This window comes from Leuciscus leuciscus, assembly GCF_965113295.1.
Source record: "Leuciscus leuciscus genome assembly, chromosome: 17".
Classification (NCBI taxonomy): Eukaryota; Metazoa; Chordata; class Actinopteri; order Cypriniformes; family Leuciscidae; genus Leuciscus; species Leuciscus leuciscus.
Genome location: NC_138741.1, coordinates 7,280,865 through 7,300,523, shown reverse-complemented (window position 1 = coordinate 7,300,523; position 19,659 = coordinate 7,280,865). Strand labels below are relative to the sequence as shown.

At 36.6% G+C, this 19,659-nt stretch overlaps 2 protein-coding genes and 1 long non-coding RNA gene across 3 annotated transcripts in view; all 3 read right to left on the bottom strand.

Moving 5' to 3' along the window:
* Positions 1 to 255: 255 nt before the first annotated feature.
* The window catches only part of LOC309479732, a 193,993-nt gene continuing 174,589 nt past the window's right edge, over positions 256 to 19,659 (bottom strand). Inside the window, exon 2 of the long non-coding RNA XR_014199414.1 lies at positions 256 to 1,897. This is a non-coding gene — a long non-coding RNA (uncharacterized lncRNA). The remainder of the gene's footprint in view (positions 1,898 to 19,659) is intronic.
* On the bottom strand, positions 1,344 to 8,673 carry naa30 (N-alpha-acetyltransferase 30, NatC catalytic subunit). Its single transcript, XM_082143857.1, has 4 exons — positions 7,723 to 8,673; positions 6,343 to 6,466; positions 6,005 to 6,060; positions 1,344 to 3,809 (listed from the first exon to the last, which is right to left on the bottom strand). Exons 1-4 carry the CDS (start codon positions 8,491 to 8,493, stop codon positions 3,672 to 3,674), a joined length of 1,089 nt encoding a protein of 362 aa, XP_081999983.1. The 5' UTR covers positions 8,494 to 8,673; the 3' UTR covers positions 1,344 to 3,671.
* On the bottom strand, positions 12,268 to 19,608 carry ap5m1 (adaptor related protein complex 5 subunit mu 1). The gene is made up of 8 exons (XM_082143815.1): positions 19,288 to 19,608; positions 17,675 to 18,329; positions 17,367 to 17,594; positions 15,695 to 15,834; positions 15,430 to 15,515; positions 14,049 to 14,161; positions 13,830 to 13,926; positions 12,268 to 12,552 (listed from the first exon to the last, which is right to left on the bottom strand). Exons 1-8 carry the CDS (start codon positions 19,353 to 19,355, stop codon positions 12,470 to 12,472), a joined length of 1,470 nt encoding a protein of 489 aa, XP_081999941.1. The 5' UTR covers positions 19,356 to 19,608; the 3' UTR covers positions 12,268 to 12,469.

The window sequence follows — 19,659 nt, the reverse complement described above, 5'->3', positions numbered from 1 at the left end:
TTCTAAAACCACCTTATTTATGTTGTTCTGTCGGATTATAGTGTCGATTACACTGAATATGATAAAAAAAATGTTGCCGACGGCAGCTTTAATATGAAAAAAACGGTGAAGTATCCCTTTAAGTAACCTTTAATTGTCTTAATTATTCTAAAAAAAGATATTAATAAACCACAACATTAAAATAGAATTTCAATAATTTAACATTACAAAGTTTGATTTCCAAGGTCTCCTTTCAGAAAAAAACAAACTACTACATTTGCTTAAAAATCAAATAATTTATTTATAATTTTTAAACCAGGTCTGTTGTCCACTTGAAAACAAAAACTTTTGCAAGACATTTTGTCAGGGGTGAAAGTGGGAGAAACAAGGGTGGAGAAAATGTTCATCAACATGCAAACGGTCGCTCTTCCCCCAGCAAAATGGATCCATGTTTGAGGTGCAGATCTCGCTCGTCCAAATCATCAGCTGAAAGTACAACAGTTACACTAACTACAACATAAACTCCACCGTTTACAAGGGTGATATTTAGCCACAAGTGCAGATTCAAAATTAGTCCCATCAATGAATGATTCCCCAAAACAGAAGCCAGTCAGATTAGTGTCCACATCATCTAAATATGTGATCTTACCCAGCTAGAACCTGCCAGCTGTTCGGTCTAAAGCTGATGGACAGCTTACAGTGACAAACCACAAAAGTCAGATATTGGCAGTGCAAAAAAAACATCATCGTGCCAACCACCAGTATTTCTCCAATACGAAAATATGGGCAGCATAGAACGGCAAAGTTGGCATCTTGTGAAAAGCATTGGATTTTAATAAAAGGACAGAAAATTGTCTTTATTAAACTCACCCTCATGTCATTCCAAACTTATATGACTCATTTTGAAGAATGCTTCAACCATTTTTGTCTATACAATATAAATCTAATGTTCTTTTGACTCCCCAAGTGGCATTGTAGGGGAAAAAAACAGATTTATCAAAATGTCTTCTAGTGTGTTCTACAGAAAACGACGTAATCTTGGAAAGACATGAGGGTGAATAAATGATGATGTTGAATGTGAACAATCCCTGTATTTCAAGCTAAATTTACATCTGCCATCTAAAACCGTAGATGGTCTGTTTGGACGAAAGCTACTCAAAGGCTCTCAAATTTCCATTTCAACATTGACTGTCCACCTAAATCAAAAGGAATCAAAGACAAGTTGGCTGTTAAGAACCACTGGGTCCTTGAAAGGAGCCCGTGACTAATGAAAGGAGAATTGAATAGAAACCAAACACCTGAGCCAGGGAATTGATGGGACCGTTACATTTCTGGGAGATGTACTACAATTTGGGCAAAAAAAAAAAAAAATGCAATAAAACAGAAAAACAACCAAAAGATGCATAAATTCCTCTTCCCGTAATTCCATCAGCAATATCAGTGTATTTAAGCGCAAATTTATAAAGCAACCCATCCATCTTCTCGACAATTTGAGAGCAGCAGCTCTATGGGGATCTTTTCTGTTGACAATCAAAAACAACAAATCAAACTTCCATATGTACATTTAGCAAATCAAAGAAACTGTTTCCCACTCCAAACTTGAAAAAACAAAGTTTTTTTTTTTTTTTTTTCAAGAACAACTCATGAGCCAGCAGCAAAAGCAAAATGGGGGTCTATTGGCAATGACATAGAAACACTTACATACAACGTGATGGTACAACCTGCCACAGCACACTACTGTTAAACACAAACCGATAAAAACAAGAACCTCTGGAAATTTCCTCCATTCAATTTTAAAAACACCTCTAAACATTGTCGTCTTGCATATAATCAATCTGTATTATATGGAAGCTTGATTCCGCCATGGAATAAAAAAATTTTTTTTTAAAAATTGCGCCTTTTTATCTCACAATGACGACTTTTTTCTCTCACAATTGCGAGTTGAAAAAAATCACAATCTCCGAATGAAAAAAAAAAAAAAATCTCAGAATTGGGGGATACAAAGTCGCAGAAAAAAATCTAACTTTAAAACTCACAATTCTGACATTATAACTCACAACTGAGAGAAATAAAGAAATTACTTTTCTCACAAATGTGACTTTATACATTATAATTCGCAATTCTGACATTATAACTCGCAATTGTGAGAAATAAATTACTTTCTAACAATTGCAAGTTTATATCTCTTTTTTCAGAATTGTAAGATATAAACTCGCAATAATTGCGAGTTATAAAGTCCAATTTTGAGGAGACTGACAAGCCTGACTGAAAGTCGCAATTGCGTGTAAAAGACAGAATTGCGAGATTCTGCGAGAAAAAAAAAAAGTGTCACAATTGGAAGTTTATATCTTGCAATTGGGACTATTACATGCAATAGCAACTTCACATCAGGCAATTCTGAGAAAAAAAGAATTGCAAGATGTAAACTCGCAATTTCGAGAAAAAAAAGTCATAATTGTGAGATAAAATGGCAATAATCTTTTCTATTTTTGATTCCAAGGCGGAAACAAGCATTCATAGTTTCATGACTTTAAAGCAACTATTTGCATGAGTCCAATGGAGCGACTGAGCTGGTGAGATCTGTAGTCTGTCCTTTACTGGTCCACTAAAGCAGTGGCGGACAAGGGAAATATACAGAGCACAAATTCCCTATCTAATCAGTGCAAAAATGAGAAGTGCGTCTGTCTGAGGTTCATTTCTCTAGTTCAGCATATCCAAACATTGTATCAGATATGGAAAGGGAGTATCTATGATGAAGTCTGTGGTAAAAAGTACTGGAAAAAAAACAGGGAATACTCTCCTTTTAGGCCATTTAGTAATTGATTTTCATTCATTTTAATTTAGTTGTACAAAACACTTATGTCAGAATCACAAGCCACATAAACCAATATGGCAAAACGTGAGCTAATAAGACCAACTTAAAAGAGCAGAGATGCCGTCTGCACGGTTTCGCAGCACTCAGGTTAAAGTGTTTCTGTATCTGTGTATGTTAGTTTGTCGAAGCTCAAACTTCTAAAGCAGACAAGGCTCTGCTCAGTGTTTTCCAAAAACATAAAATATACACATAAAATAAACCACAGACCCCCGTACGCACAAAAACAACGCAAAGTAGCAGGCACAATCGCAACCTGCAATGCTCCCGTGCACCCTCTTTTAGAAAAACAAAAATTGTAAAACAAAAATTGATTTGAGTAGTTTCGTTGAGTCGGTTTAAACACATTTCCATCCTTCGCATTGTGATTGTTCATAAAAAAACAACAACAAAAAAAACTAAGTGTGGCGCACTGTTTGCTTTCGGCACGATTCATTTCTCCAATGCCGTCGACACATTCTGCCCATCCGCCTCCACTGCCTGACGCAAATACACCGAGGTCTTAAGCCAGGCTTATTGACACCTGAACATCGACGCCAACACGTGTTTCTCTTTTCGGTGTCAATGTCATATTAGTACCCGACTTTGCGCATCTTTTTCTTTTCTGCAAAGACCTCTCTTTTGTTTACACAAAAAGTTCTTAAAACACTTTATTATGATTGGTTGAAATTTCCCTCAGAGTTTCCCCTTTGTGGCTCAGCAGAGGTCGAGTGTCTTTCTATTGATGGGAAGTCAGGTGATCTGAGCCAAAGGACTGGGGGCGGAGGAAGAGGAGGCCAAAAGGGATGGAGAAAGAGTTGAGGGACCCCCGTAGTTTGATTTAGCGAAGCCAGAGTTTAAGCCGAAGTGCGTCCACTCCGTTTAAATAATATCTAAACAGCCGCTTGTCCCTGACAAAGCCCAGGTTCTCATAGAGTTTCAGGGCTGATTTGTTGGTGATTTCCGTCTCTAGCACCACCTGAGGATGAAAATAAAGCATATAGAAATAATAAAGGTTCTTACATGTAAAACATAAGTGAGGGGAAAATAGAAGTTGAGGCATATTTGGAATGGCGTAGCACCACATACTCATTCACACCTGGTGCGAGTTTTTACTGATCGGATTGCAGATTTGTTAAAACGGTTCAATTTACACTTAGACACATAAATGGGTCTTCGCAAAACTTATATTGTGCCAGAACGCCCACCACACACCAGCTTATTGGTGGAGAGGAGACAGTATATATGAAGACAACCAGTATATATGGGGATGATTAGAAGGCCATGATAGACAGAGGCCAATAGTTAAACCCTTACTCTTTTTCCGAAGGACATCCTGGGATTTTTAGCTATCCGATCAGAGAAAACACATGAAGAGACCAGGTGTAAACAGCCCATTAATTGGAACATTATTTGACTTTTTTTACATTATGGATATATATATTAAACTGATCAAAAGTGACAGTAAAGACATTTATAATGTTACAAAAGATTTTCATTTTAAATAAATGCTGTTCTTTTGAACTTTCCTTTTGATTCTTTCATTTGCAAAATCCTGAGAAACAAATCTATCAGTGTTTCCACAAATATATTAAGCAGCACATCTATTTTATAATTATAAGAAATGTTTCTTGTTTCTTTTACTGTATTTTTGGACAAATAAACGCAGGAGTAGCGATCATAAGAGACGCCTTTCAAAAACCAAACAAAATCTCGCCGACCACAAACTTTTGAACAGAAATGTATTTGATTTTTAAAAAAGAAAGTAAAAAAGTAATACTGTGAAATATTACTACAAATTAAATTAACTTTTTATTATTTTAATTAGACATTTTAAAGGGGTGGCATAATGCCCTTTTCACAAGATGTAGATGTAGAAGTTTTAGCTCAAAATTCCCCACAGATATTTTTATATAGCATGTTAAAGTTGTCCATTTTTGAGGGTGAGCAAAAACCCAATGTTTTGTGTCTGTTCCTTTAAATGCAAATGAGCTGATGCTCCCAGTACAGGGGGCGGAGCTACAACAGCTTGTGTCCTTTTACCTCACACAGAAAATTTCAAAAACTTCTAGCCTTTTATGTTCAAACCGAAGTCAGAAAGATGGAGAGACTTAAGAAGAAGTGACAACATGTAGAATGGTTAATGAATTTTTGTAGCTTATGTGTAAGTTATCTTCTAGTCATTGATTAGCATATTCTGTCTTGATAATCTATAAATTGGGTTGAGGGGGCGGGGTTTATGTAAATTTTAGGGTTGGTGATGTCACTAATCCGGGAGGAATGTCGTGTAGTCCCTACCAGCTGTTTGTTGTAGTCCTTAAAAAGCGATTTCTTTAAAAGCAAATATCTCCCTTTGTTTTGAACTTTGAGCATTGTAACTTTGCAGATGTTGTTTATGCTCAAACAGCCACATTACACACTAACTAAAGTTAGAAAAGTGAAATCATAATCAACCACCCCTTTAATTTATTCCTGTGATCAAAGCTGAAATTTCAGCATCATTCCTCCAGTCTAATATGCTGATTTGCTGCTCAAGAAACATTTCTTATAATTATAATTATCAATTTTGAAAATTGCTAGAAAGCATTTCAACTTTTGAATGGCACTGTAAATATGCATTTGCAATGTATATTGCAAAATGTATATATATGAATACAACCTGGCGGCTTAGCCTTGAATAATGTATCTCACAATGTAATATTACTGATCTTCTATTAAAGAAATAACATAAAAATGGACAGTGATGAGTATTATGGCATGATATTTCCTCGCTACTCGCTTTTTACTGAAAACACTATATAAAATGTTTACACCAAATTAAATGCTAATTTGTATTTTAAATACTCCGCACAATCACATTTAGCATATATCATTTAGCATAGTTTCTGAGATCCAACATCAGTACACATGACAAAAAGTAGCATAAGGCAGTTTAAAACATGCATTACTATATAATTCACTATTTAAAATATATATATATATATATATATTATACTCATTTTAAAGGTAATTCTAAGAACAATACTTTTAATGTCAATAGCATTATTAACACAAGACTCAGAAGAAAAGCAACCTGGTCTGGGAGAATCCATGCTTCTCTACGGTGTAGTATGTAGTAGTATTCCATTCCAAATATATCCGTAGCGTGAAATATTTACAAGATTAATCTCTTACCTCATCACAATCCCCCTCCACCATAGCATAAATGGCCTTTTTCACAAGGTTAGTGCCTAACAAACAAGTACAGCTTTTAATCATTTATAATACATTTCCAGTATTATATATACCAATTGAATATGGTAAATAATACAGTATTGAATGGAGAATACACATGGAACGATCGAACTCCTTCGACACAGAAAGGCAAACCATTGATTTATAGCAGCAGGTCAAAGCATTCAGAGACACTAAATGTATCCATGAGCTGACACTGAAGCAGACGCGTGTCCTATAAAAAGATCCCTTCTGTTGCCATTCTGAGGTGAGGGCAACCATGCTAGCATAGCTCTTACCGATGCCTTTCCTGCGGAATTTGGAGTCCACGGCGAGCATGGCGATGTATCCTCGACGGAACATCTTCTTATGCATGTCTAGCTTACACACGATGGCACCAACACAGTCCTTCTCAACCATCGCCTGTGACACATCAAAGAAAGAGTCATCAAGATATGGTGAACTGTGCAAAACAATGACAAATATCTCTAATAATAGGCTCAAGATGATAATTACACCATCCTCAATCCGTTCAAAAAGATATAAATGCACTTCGACACCTTGGAACGTACCATTGTTCTGACATACTGAGGTACTTTTTTAATAAAACCACAGGTAAAACCATGATATGGACTACTCCACATTACCATGGTTCGATCCTGGTTTTTGTTGTTAAACTACAATACTCACCATCTGTTTAATAAAAATTACCCTTACAAAAGACTGCGGAGTGATGGTACATCCCATTGTACTGAATGATTAATTATCCTACCCTAGTACTACAATACTATGGTATTAGTGTGTCAAAAGTGCATGATATTACCACAGAAAATGTGTACCATGACACTTTTTGATACTCGTCTGTTATGCAAGCATACATCCTTACTCACTAACAGATTATATACATATTAAACATCATTCTTGCAAAAGATACAATAAATAATATTTAGTGTTACAACAGTAAATAGTCATATGGTTACATCTGAAACACTTAAGCAATATGACATTTAAAAAAGGACAAACATTTGAAAATACATAACGAATAGATAATTGTGTTTTGGTCATGTCATGTTTTTTAGATAGACTATGGTAATATATGGTGGCATGGCCATACCATGTACTGAACACTTACCATGGTATTATTAACATGCTATTTTTTTAATGTAAATTGGCATATCATTTAAATACCACGATATATGAGAATCAGTCAGTAACATTTTATACATCACTGTAGCATGATATTACCATCACTGTACCATGGACATGTTACATTTGATTATGTCAGAGATGATGTTGGGTGCTCTGATATTGATTTTTTTTTTGGTACTCAATCTGTCAGTAGAAAAATCACGATAAATCTTTAAAAGGGTCAGAATGTGATTTAAATTGGGAATGTACTAAATCCTTTATGAAATATGACAAGCATTTAAAATACACGAATCTCATTAAAAATATTATAATGTTTTCTTGAACATGTAGGCTTCTATAGTAATGCCATGTTTATGTTGAACAGTGATATCAAGCTATTCTTTGATTTACATTGGAATAGCATTTAGATAGCAAGACATACGAAAATGCTAATCAGAACCATTTTATCCGTGTTACACATTTTGATGTTGAATGCTTTGATATTGATTTCTTCAAAACCATCAAGAATAACTGAATGACACGATACATACCAGAAAACAGAGCTGAGGCCAGTTGTGAATAAAGTACCTATAGGTATATATAGAGTAGGGCTCAGATAAGTCTTTAGTTATGAGTCGGATTATATCGGGCATCTGGAGCTCAGACTCGTATCTCACGTATCGGATGGACTCGTCGTGCTCCTCCAGCGCTAGTCTCGACATCGCCGCCACCGGAGCGCTGTCAGCCGGCGCCTGCTCTACTCGAGCCCGCTGCGGGCCCGGGCCTGACTCTGCCCCGTCCATCCGAGCCGGACCCACCGAACCAGTCCTGCTACTTACATCATTCTCCAATCGACAAGAGCTGCTCTCCGTTATCGCCATACTATCATTGCAGTTTATCCCGTTGTTCGGTGGCGATTGGCTCTGCGTTAGATCACTACATCGTTTATTTCTCGTTAAATTGTTGTTTTCCGTGTGATCGCCCTGTGTTTCAGCGACTCCGTCCAAGTGATGATCAGAAGCGGCGTTTTGATTGTCGGACGGCCGGTGTTGCTGGACGTGGTTCTGGAGGTGAGTGTGGTTGCACTGGACCCCGTTCAGCTGGGCTGTGTGGAACTGGGAGGCTGATGCATTGGGATGCACGTTGTTCTGGTTGGATTTGACTATCGCCTTATGGTCGCTGGCGTGCTGGTGTCCCTGTCCGGGGCTGATGATGTCCCGTCCCTCATCGTTGCCCAGGAAGGTGCAGCCGTCCACGGGCAGTGCTGTGATCTCGCTCGGGGATGAAGGCAGTGCGTTAGGCCCTGGCGGCACTTCAGCCATTCCACTGCATACAGTTATTATGATGACAGAAAAACGGGGTCGGAATCAGCCTCTCACAGCGAACGACGACAAAGACAGGCGTCCGTCCGGCTGCCGGAACCTGATAAATGTAGGAATAATGTCAAGTTCGTGGACTATCTCGTGTCTGTTCCTGCCATTACTCAATTCACTCCACACTTGCTTATTATGTGCCGTAAAGCAGCGCGGATGATTTACGACATTATGTCGGCGCGTTGCAGTAAAGGATGCTGGGTAATGGAGTTTTTAACCAATTGATATAAATAAATAAAAAAAACAGTTCGCAAACATTTAAGGTGTGTGTGTATGTATATATTTTATTAATAAATTAATAACACATTTGATAAATATTCGTATGAGACATTAGTCTTCTAAAAAAAGCAGATCACCCCCAAAACAGTGTTATTTTAGTAGTATTTATATAATATTATAGGCTAGAATTGATTAATATTTAGATTTTGCTATTTGATATATTTTCAGTTTTCATTTTATTAGTAGTTTAAGTAATTTTGCTGTTTTTTGTTGTTGTCATTTTTAATATTTAAAAAAAAAAATCTATTTAGCTTTATTTTTATTTCTGTTTTCGTCAGTTTAGTACCTACTTCTTGAGACGGAAAAGAATTCACTTAGATGCCAAGGCAACATTTCTAATTGTATAAAAAAAATCATAAAAGTTTTATTTCAATTTACGAAAACAATTTGAAACGGTCTTAATTGAAATTTTAGTCAATAACACTCATGGGCGCTGCCATGTTGACTTCACACGACCAGTCCTTATACATTTGTTTGCAACGTAGGTTTAAAAACAGCGGCTTTAACATTCCGATCGTGTGATATATGAATATGTGTTATTTATGTTCTAGAACAAAAAATGTCATTCTCACCACAGACTTTAATTCTATTAAAAACCGCCATTCTAAAAAGCTATAAAATTGCAGAGGAAACCCGCCATCGCGAATTAGCCGTCGTGGTTACAAACTGTCGTAATGACTGAGATGTATTTTCCCCTCCCCCTAAACAAATCATTTTGGATGTCCTAAACCTATTTTCCAAGAAGGGCCACTAGATGGACCTATATACATCCAATTTTGTGTGACTTTGCTTCAGAGCATTATCATTATTATTATTGTGGCAGGTTGTGTGTGTTTTGAGCGTGACTTCATTATGTCCAAGGCTACAGAAGTATTGCCTGAGTGAAATAATACTCTCTAATGACACGCTGAAACATTCAGCTGACTAATTCAACTTTAATGAGAAAAAAAACAATCCTGAAGGATTTAATGGGAATTTTATTTGTACATTATTTTAGTATCTTTAAGATTATACTATTAGTTTTAATTAATATTCTGATTTTTTTTATGTATATATAGGACTATATATTTTCCATTTCCAGTTTAATTTTAGTTTTTTTCAATAATTAGTCATTATTAGTAGTAGTATTTAAAATATGTTTTTATTATTATTTATTTTAGTTTTTGTTACGTCAAGACTTCAATTAAGACTTATTATCAAATAAGTTTAAGTTTTGTATTATTTTTTGTTTGTTTGTTTTATTTCAGTATTGTTTATTTTATTTCAAGTAATGAATTATTATAATTTTTTTATGGTTTTAGTTTTTGTTATCTATAATAACCCTGGTTCTAACTTGAGGGGAAAAAAATCTACTAGAAACACATTCTCAATATAAAAAAATAAATAAAAAAAATGTTATAACCAATATATATCGAAATGTCCATAGAACATCAAAATGAATTTAAAGGAAATCATTCAGGATCCTAAAACTATTATAGCTCCTGTAGCGTTTTCAACTGTCCAGCATAAATACAATAAAAACTACATAATATCCAATAGGATGCTAATTTTGGTCCCAATTTACATTAAGTGTCTTATACTATAACATTTAAAACATGCATGCTTTTAAATTTATACTTATATATAAAAAAAAAAAAAGTACTTGCATGTAATTACACAGCTGACTCGACTCCTACTCCTTAAACCTACACACACCACTAAACCTGTTCTTAACCATTCCCGTATCCCACTGCAATAGCAGCAAGTGTTTTGCAATATAACATAGACACAATAAGCATAGGCTACATTGTTCCAAACCATTTTCAGTAACACTTTATTTTACAGTGTCCTTGTTACACACGTTATATGTAGTTACTGTTGTAATAACTATAAATTACTGTATGCATAATTACATGCAACTAACTCTAAACCAAACTCGGTAACACTTTATTTTACAGTGTCATTGTTACATATGTTACATGTAATTACAGTAGTAATAACTATAAATGATGCATAATTACATGCAGTTAACTCTAAACCAAACCCTCATCCTAATCCTAACCCTATAGTAAGTACATTTAGTTAATTATAATTACTCAGTACTTAAATGTATAATAACACTGTAATACTGACACCTTAAAATAAAGTGTAACCTCAAACTCTAATCTAACCCTGACCCTATAGTAATTACATGTAGTTAATTATTAATACTCAGTACTTAAATGTATAATTACACACTAACACAAACACTTTAAAATAAAGTGTAACCCAATTTTCTTTTGATGTACATAGTAGTTAAGAGACAACTAATATAAAGTATGACCCACATTTTGATCTCAGGTATCATCAATATATCTCAGGATGGAATTCTAATTGTTACAGAAAATTCTATTGGAACCTTGAACACATTCTTTTAGAATTAAGACTGACTAGAAAACGTATGATCGGGAATGGCTCCGGTCAGACTAAGAGGAAGTGTGACACTCTCCGAGAAGCTCTTTGAATACAGACAGACGATTACAGAAATGAAGAGGACCTTATTGGGGACCATAAGACTGATCACGCTCAGTGTTCCTGAGGAGGAAATCCTTGTGAGAATGCAGAGAAACAGCAAGGCAATCAGTCGACGTGGCAGACGATTAATCTCTCAGACAATGCTTTGCTTCAGTGGAGAGCTCTTATGTGGCTCCAGCTGAACCATCATCATCTTGCTGTCTTCTCCATGGGAATTCTCTGAATGCTACTAAACATACAGAAGTGACTGCTTGCTGCTCACATAAGGTGACACAGAACTGATGCTTTTATTTAGTTTCAACATTTAGCCAAACTAGGGTAGGGCGGCATAATTGATTTTCTATTGCAACAGTTACAGACGTAAAGGGTCCTTTAGTTGCGAGTTGGATGACTGGTATTTCTAAGTCTCCATTAACTGTTTTTGTTGGGCAGGAGAGAGACGGAGACAAGCTTAAGTGGGACCTCTATGGGTCACTTTGGAAACTAATTAAGAACCTCTTTGGATACCAGACTGGTATTTCTCTTTTAACAATTGCCTTCTCTCCTTCTCTGCCATCAGAATACACTCTTTTCAGCCTCATCAAACAAACACAGGGCCAAAGTCCTCTTGTGAATGAGCTCAAGGAGCCTCTATATAAACCAGATGAACAGCTAATAGGGAAAACCGAAGCCTGAACAGCAGTAAACACTTAGGGATCAGTCTGAAGCTAAATGAAAGGACTGTTAATTGAATTTTAATTCTTCATTACTTCTTATTAGTAAAGAAGAAAGAGCATTTGACTAAAAATAGCTTTTTCTTTATATATAAAAAATATAGTTAATAACTAATTCTTTTGATAGAATGGAAAAAATAAAGATTATTATATTATAAATATTTATCAGGATCTCTCTGACCAATCATTCATTATACATCTGCCCATATTCAGCTAAATAAAGGAGACATACGCACACTGTGAGACACTGAATATTTTATTTTTGACAGATTAGAAAAGTCATACAGTAAATGAAAGTCATACTGTAAATGAAAGCTAACACTGTATAACAGAAACATTTGTCAAAGGCCACATTTCCATATAGAATATAATTTATTAGTCTCTGATCCTTTAATACCTGGAATGATTTATTAAGGCCAGTGTGCACTGATCAGATGATGTCAGAGAGCGGTGTGTCCAGATGAGACGGGGGCGTCACCTGTTGAGTTCCAGATGTAGTATTCGGAGGAGACCAGCTCTCGGGCTAGAGGAGGACATACAGATACAGGGTAATTCTCATTGCTGATGTAATTAATTTTTTTTTTTTTTTACTTATTTTCTTGTGAACTTATTTCAACATGCAATCACTGCTCATCCCTGAACAGTGTTATTTTACTTTACTATATATGTGACCCTGGACCACAAAACCAGTCTTATGGGTAATAGTTTTTAAATTGAGATTTATACATCATCTGAAAGCTGAATACATAATCTTTCCATTGATGTATGGTTTGTTAGGATAGGACAATATTTGGCCGAGATACAACTATTGAACATCTGGAATCATGAAAAATCGAAATATTGAGAAAATCGCCTTTAAAGTTGTCCATTTCTATTGGCGATAGTGCTGCATCCATTCACAAAAATAAATGTTTTATATATTTAAGGTGGGAAATTTACTAAATATCTTCATGGAACATGATCTTTACTTAATATCCTAATGATTTTTGGCATAAAAGAAAAATCTATAATTTTGACCACTACAATGTTTTGTTGGCTATTGCCACAAATATACCCGTGCAACATAAGACTGGTTTTGTGATCCAGGGTCACATATATGCTTTTATAATATTTTTAATAATATTTTATTTTTATATTTTCTGTTAGTTTTAATTTAAAGTATAAGTTAAGTTTTGTAATGTGCTTTTGTAATTTCAATTAGTTTTAATGTTTTTTTCAGTTTTAGTAATTTTAGTTCTTCAAATTAAACTAATTTTATTAAGGCAACATTAATATATTTTTTAAATATATATTTTTAACATTTATATATTTTTCTAATATGTATATGGTAAAACTTTACAATAAGATTCCATTTGTTAACATTAGTAAACTACATTAGTTAACATTATGTAAAAATGATGCATTCAAACAATGCTTCAATTAAGCATTTCTTAATCTTAATTAATGGATTTTTCAAACATTTACCAAAACATTATTAAAATCCAAAGTTGTACCTGGTAATATTATTTAATGGATCTGAGATAACATGAACTAACAATGAAAAGTAGTATTTTTAGATTAATTAATGTTAACAAAGATGAATAATTACTGTACTGTAATATTTTGCTCATTGTTAGTTAATACATTAACAATAAATCATATTAATAACTAATAGGACTACAATTAATAACTAATAGGACCTTATTGTAAAGTGTTAGCATTTATATTTTATTTTATTTAAGCTTTATTTCAATTAACAAAAATGATTTTAATACTTTTGGTTTCAGTTACCAACAACAACACTGTCACTGAATCACTCACTTGTGACAATACGCGGTTTGGCAGATGAGTAAACCTGCACTGAGTGTTGGTCCACACAGCAACCAGACAAAGTCAAATCTGGCACACGGAAATAAAGCTGGAACGAATAAAGTGACACAACTGTTATTATGCACATTAATACAGACATCTTGTGCAATAAATTGACACTCAATATCTTATTATAGATAGAATAAATTAATTTATCCTAAATTCACCCACTTTTATATATGCTGTGAGTCCTGTGCATAGAGGGTCTGTCGGTCCAGCAACAGTCCCTGAAAAATGAATAGTCCCCTCCAGTGTTGCCTCACGAGCCTTTGGAAACTTCTGACCTGAGGAGGAACAAAGACAAATGTCCATTAATTATAAATAATAAATATAGCTGCAAGCAGCAATTAATGGTCCAAACACACAAAAAAAAAGCATGATGAGTTATGCAAGCATTGCTGGGAGTATCAGACCGCAACAATGAGTAATTCAATGTTTTTTAGATGATTTTAGTCAAAATGGCTGAAAAATCATGAATTCATGCCATCAAGTTAGTTAATGAGTTATTCGAGAAAGTTAATCAAAATCCATAAGCATTTCTTGAAATTTTATCATAAATTTTGACCACAAGGTGGCGTTGTTCTGAAACTTTTTGAGTACATTCAGGGGATGGTGCTGATGACCCATTTGGAGTTTCACTAATGTGTTCATAAAATACAGCTTTTTATGAAAAACCTTAAAAATGACCAATGTCCAAAATGGTCGACATGGGAAAATTGGCTATCATTCGACTCAAGCATGTTGCATTGAATCAAAAGAGACCTGTTTTTTTTATTTTGGGGCAAATCGTTATAAGTTATAAGCAAAAAGAGGCATTTTGCATATCTTCTGACCAGTAGGTGGCGCTAAGCTGAAGCCCCAGGTCATGCTTGTGATGACATGTGCTAAAGCGTATGCTAAATATGCTAAAGCGTTGTGGAGATATAGCCTCGCATCCATGTTTACATGCTCTTCATTGAATCAGTTTGCGGGTTATTTGAAAACAATTGGGTCTATTATAACTATAGACCTTTTAGAACTATTATAGAACTATTATAACTTTTTGCTAGCACGGTCTGAAAATGATCGGAGCTAAAAAAGTATTTTTTTTTCCCAGAAAACTCAAAATGGTTGATTTTCATGATGGAAAATTATGTCAGAGGGTGCAATCGAATTATCTTGACCAAGGAATCAGAGGGAAATAAATTGTGTTGTTGCCTTTAAGGTTCAAAAGTTACTAGCATAAAGGTAAGTGCAAATTCGGACAGTTGGTGGCGCTAGAGGGATTGAGTTAGAGACTTCAAAATTGCTGTGATTAATGTACAGACTGTCCTCTATCTGTGTGCCAAATTTCATGAATTTCCCACAAGCGTTTCTATGGGCTGCCATAGACTCAATAGCAGAAAAATAAAGAGAAGAAGAAGAAGGAGAAGAAGAAGAAGAAGAAGGAAAAATAATAATAAAAAGAACACAAACACATATAATAGGTGCCTAGGTACTCTCTGTACTCTCAGGCCCCTAAAAATGATAAACGCAAACATGAAACATCATAGAATATTAAGATTAGACATACCAAGAACCCAAACCAGTAAGTTCTTCTCTTTCGACACCTCAAGCTGTCCTGAGCTCACTTTGACCTCCACACTTCCCATTAGATTCCTGTGAGGAAGCACACACAAGGACACAATAACAGCCAATGTACTTCTATATCAGCACAAAAATACGGAATAAAGACAGTAAAGACCGCCATTATAAATGTCTGAGTGATCCCATTAGCACACCCAACTCGTGTGGAGTGCAAAATTAAACAAATTTTACTACAAATTTACATTACTTACTTGTTGAAAAATGGAAGGTGCGCCTCACAGTACTCAAAGCTGTTTTTTACACTTTCATGGAGCTTCAAGACGACATTAATCTTTAGATGATTCTCCTCTGCCTTCAGCTGGTAGGAGCCAAGAATCGGTGGCACAGGTACCTCAAAAAAGTTATAAGCCCAAGTCAGTTAAAAGCTTTTAGTGTGTGCATATACCATAATGAGAGACAATTAAAGTTATTTTTACTGTGTTTTTTATCAAATAAATGGAGTCTTGGTGAGCAAAAGAGACTTAAAAAAAAAAAAAATTAAACCTTGCCAACCCAAACTTTTGAATAGTAGTGTAGATTTAAGGCCCTGTTTACACCTGGAATTAAGATGCATTTTGGTCGATCGGATCACAAGTGGATGCACTAAATACAGGTGTAAACCAAGCGGGAAGGAAGTCGACCGGAAGTTGAAGCCGGCCGAGTGCCGCCATCTTGTAGCAGAACTTCACCTGCTGTTAGCATCCCATTGACTCCCATTCATTTTGGCGTCACTTTGACAGCGAATAACTTTACATCTGAGGCGTTTGAAGACTCCATTTGTCCATTATTTATTTCTAAAGAAACACGACAATGTATAAAATGCTCCATTACCTTGTATCTTACGTTATGGCCCCGTAGAAGCAGTTTTTGTAAAAATAGGCTAACGATTGCGTCATAACCACGTGACTCTCTGTCGCACAGTAGAGAGATTACCGTATGGACGGGAGGAGAAGCTCGCGGGCAATCGGGGGGACGTAGAGGCAAAATTACAAAATAATTCATCAGAATACCTAGCAAAAGTTTCTCCTGCTCCTAGCTTATGGACACCTCCTACTCACACTCTCCGTCTCTGCAAGATTCGGAAGGGAATGATTCAGATTTCTCATGCCACAGCCACTAGAAGACAGACGGGTTGCTCACGTCACATCTACGTCGTCAAGCTCTGTTTGAGTCTGCGCGTCAGGAACGGAAGTCCTAAGAAATCGCTGAAAACGGGCTTCACTTGTCTCAATTGAGTTCCAATGAGATGGCTCTGTCCACTTCTTATACTGTCTATGGTGTAAACGGGGTCTAAAACGTTTTGAGCTTGTCCACTTTCGACTACTTCCAGACGTAGTGGAAAATGCATTTGACCGGATTGCTTGCGTAGTGTAAACGCTCATGTGGTCGCCTACTCTCCGCTTACTGACCTAATGCGTAAACATTATGGAAACCGCGCTAGCCAGACGCGATTTAAACTTTTGGTTTGAAGACGAAAATTGTACCAAGCACAATGTTCTCTCACCATTCCTGATTTCTAACACAAACTCGGATGGTCTTGTGGCTATCAGAACAGAAACTAAAGCTGCTGTTCTCCGCATGTTTTTCCGTCGTCTCCGGTCGCGTTCATATGTAAATTGCGTAAGCTTATTTTGTCCATTAGATCAAAAGATCTAAAAAAAAAAAACAACATACATTTACCCGCCCATAGACCCTCCCCTCGAAGAAATCAGGACAGAAGTGGTTGAAAGTGGACAAAAGAGACACATTAAAACACTGGGTATGTGTCTCCCTCGTCTACTTAAGATCCGATCAACCAAAACTCATCTTAATATCAGGTGTAAACAGGGCCATAGAGTTGTGAAAAACGATTAAAAGACAGACTATTGCTAGACTAAGCTTTACCTGTGAGGTGTAGCTACAGAGTCTGAAAAGCTCCAGAGGTGGTGAGAACGGGAATTTGTATGGCCCTGAAAAGGCGGAACCGTCGTTCTCATCCACACTGCAGGCTGTGAGAATGCTTGCGTCCAGAGACGTCACACAGGGATGGACAAGAATGTCCAGCAGGGGCGAACCGTTGGGTGGGAGTGTGAGGGTGACGGTCACATTGGGCAGAACACCTTCAACCTCACACTGAAAAACATGAAGTAACAAATGTAATGCAAGTTTAATAACATAAGCTTATAAGTTAAGCATACAGGACGAGGACTAACTTTGCACATGACCATGCCGAATACATCCCAGAGATCCTGTCGACTACTCTTGCCGTACTGCATGGACCTCACCTTCTCGGTAAGGGCCACACTCACTACCGCCCTGCCTCGATGGACCCCTGCCTTCCAGGCTGGTTGTTTCTGAGCCCCCCCTGGGCTTGGAGACACAGCGACAGGCACCGATCCAGCTGGAGAAGGGGTGTCCAGTGGTCTCCCCAAAGGGCAAACCTGCAGAAGCAAAGAAGGAAGGGCGGCCAAACGGGAGGCCAGCACATCAGGCTCTGGTTTACCTCCAGGGCCACAAAGGAAATCCTGCAGGCCTGACAAAAGAGCTAAGCCCTGAGAGACTGAGGCCAGGCTGGGGAGAGGAGGCCGAGGCTCAGGGGCCGCTTCCACTAGAGGAAGGCAGGCTAGGATTAACGCTCCTTGAGTTACGATGAGAACGGGCCAGAGGGTTCTCCCATTTACACAGAGTTCCACTGCCGGTGAACGGTGAGGACGGGCACAGTCGTCCCGTGCGTCTACGTAAGGTTTGTCAGCATCCACCAGGCCCAACTCTGTCAGCAGAAGCTGGGGTACGACGCGGTCCTCCGGAACAGACACATACTGAGCTCCAGCCAAGGATTTGGCACGGAACTCGACTGTTGGGAATCGTCTAAATGGAAAAAGAAAAATATGACAAAACTGAATAGAAGAGTAAAACAGAAAAATGGCTGTTTAAAAAAGCATGCTATCATTTCACTCAAACTACTGTGGTATATGCGTGCTGTGCACAGATTGTATTTTTTTAATCATGGAAATCCCAGATAACTGAAATTCACAAGAAAATAATCAAAATGGACAACTCTTTATTTATGTAATATTGCTGTATTTATTATAAATGAACACCATTTTTTTAAATTCATGTGCCCTCGTAATCTTTAATCAAAATAACTTCCCCTCCCTCATGCATATCTTCTCTTCTCTGATGATGTGTTTATTGGCACGAGGGCGGGATTAACCTGTCACTCACATGAGATCGACCAATAGCAAACCACAACGATCGAACAATCCAATCAATTCCCAATGGACAAAATCAAGCCCTGTCCAACATTTTTTCTTATTCAATAAGCCGTTTCACTCGGATATACTGTACGTCACAATAGGAAAGAAAAGACTATCGCAACTTCCATTTCATGACAACTTTAAAGTTTTAAACAGTAGTATGCTAAACTGTTGTCACACATATACATTCAATTCAGTGAGTAGCATCTATCATATTGGAAATAAATGGAACTATTTTTCATTTCAATTCAATTGTGTTAAAAAATAAATTGTATCTGTCCAATTAAAGAATAGTTAAAACAGAGGAATGTACAGGTAACCTAGATAGGAAATGAAAGATCATTCTGTGCTGAGAGTATTGGTTGTGCTTGGTTGTATACTGCACATTTTTGCCAAATGTAGTATCGTCCAAGTATTCCATACAGAAAATCAATAAAAGCAGTAGCCTACGTTAGTATGCCATTCTTAAAAAAAATTTAAATAAAAAGTAATAGACAGTATGCAGTACACATACTACACAGTATGTAAAAAGCTGTATGCTAATATTTCATCACAGACAGTGTCCTTACCTGGAAAACCGAACCTTTACAGATTCACCCTTCTCGTGTGAGACAACCCATAGTGCTCGTATACTCATGCTGTTGTTAATGTCCCTACTGATGAGTGGGTATATAACGTTAATCTAACATGCCAAACATCTAGCGAAGTATGCAATTATTATCTCACTCGGTAAGACGATTTTTTAAAATTTGTTTACAGTTCAACACTGAGTAACCAATTTAAACTTAACATACATGTTTAAAGAAAAAAAAAAGAAAAGAAAAATAAAGGAACTCGCAACTGTCATGTGTTATTCCCATCTGACAGCTTGTTCTTCCTGTTTGCCGGTGATCACGTGACGTTTTGAGGCGTGGTCGAAAAACGTACTGACGTAGGATCAG

Bases quoted from the DNA above. Each gene is read 5' to 3' on its own strand.
- ap5m1 (XM_082143815.1), bottom strand. From the start codon at position 19,355: ATGAGTATACGAGCACTATGGGTTGTCTCACACGAGAAGGGTGAATCT. The intron at 18,330-19,287 runs GTAAGGACACTG...TTTTCCATTTAG, and splicing joins GTAAAGGTTCGGTTTTCCAG to ACGATTCCCAACAGTCGAGT. The intron at 15,516-15,694 runs GTAAGTAATGTA...GCTTCCTCACAG, and splicing joins CACCTTCCATTTTTCAACAA to GAATCTAATGGGAAGTGTGG.
- naa30 (XM_082143857.1), bottom strand. From the start codon at position 8,493: ATGGCTGAAGTGCCGCCAGGGCCTAACGCACTGCCTTCATCCCCGAGC. The intron at 6,467-7,722 runs GTATGTATCGTG...GATGTGTCACAG, and splicing joins GGCCTCAGCTCTGTTTTCTG to GCGATGGTTGAGAAGGACTG. The intron at 3,810-6,004 runs GTAAGAGATTAA...TTTCATCCTCAG, and splicing joins TGGAGGGGGATTGTGATGAG to GTGGTGCTAGAGACGGAAAT.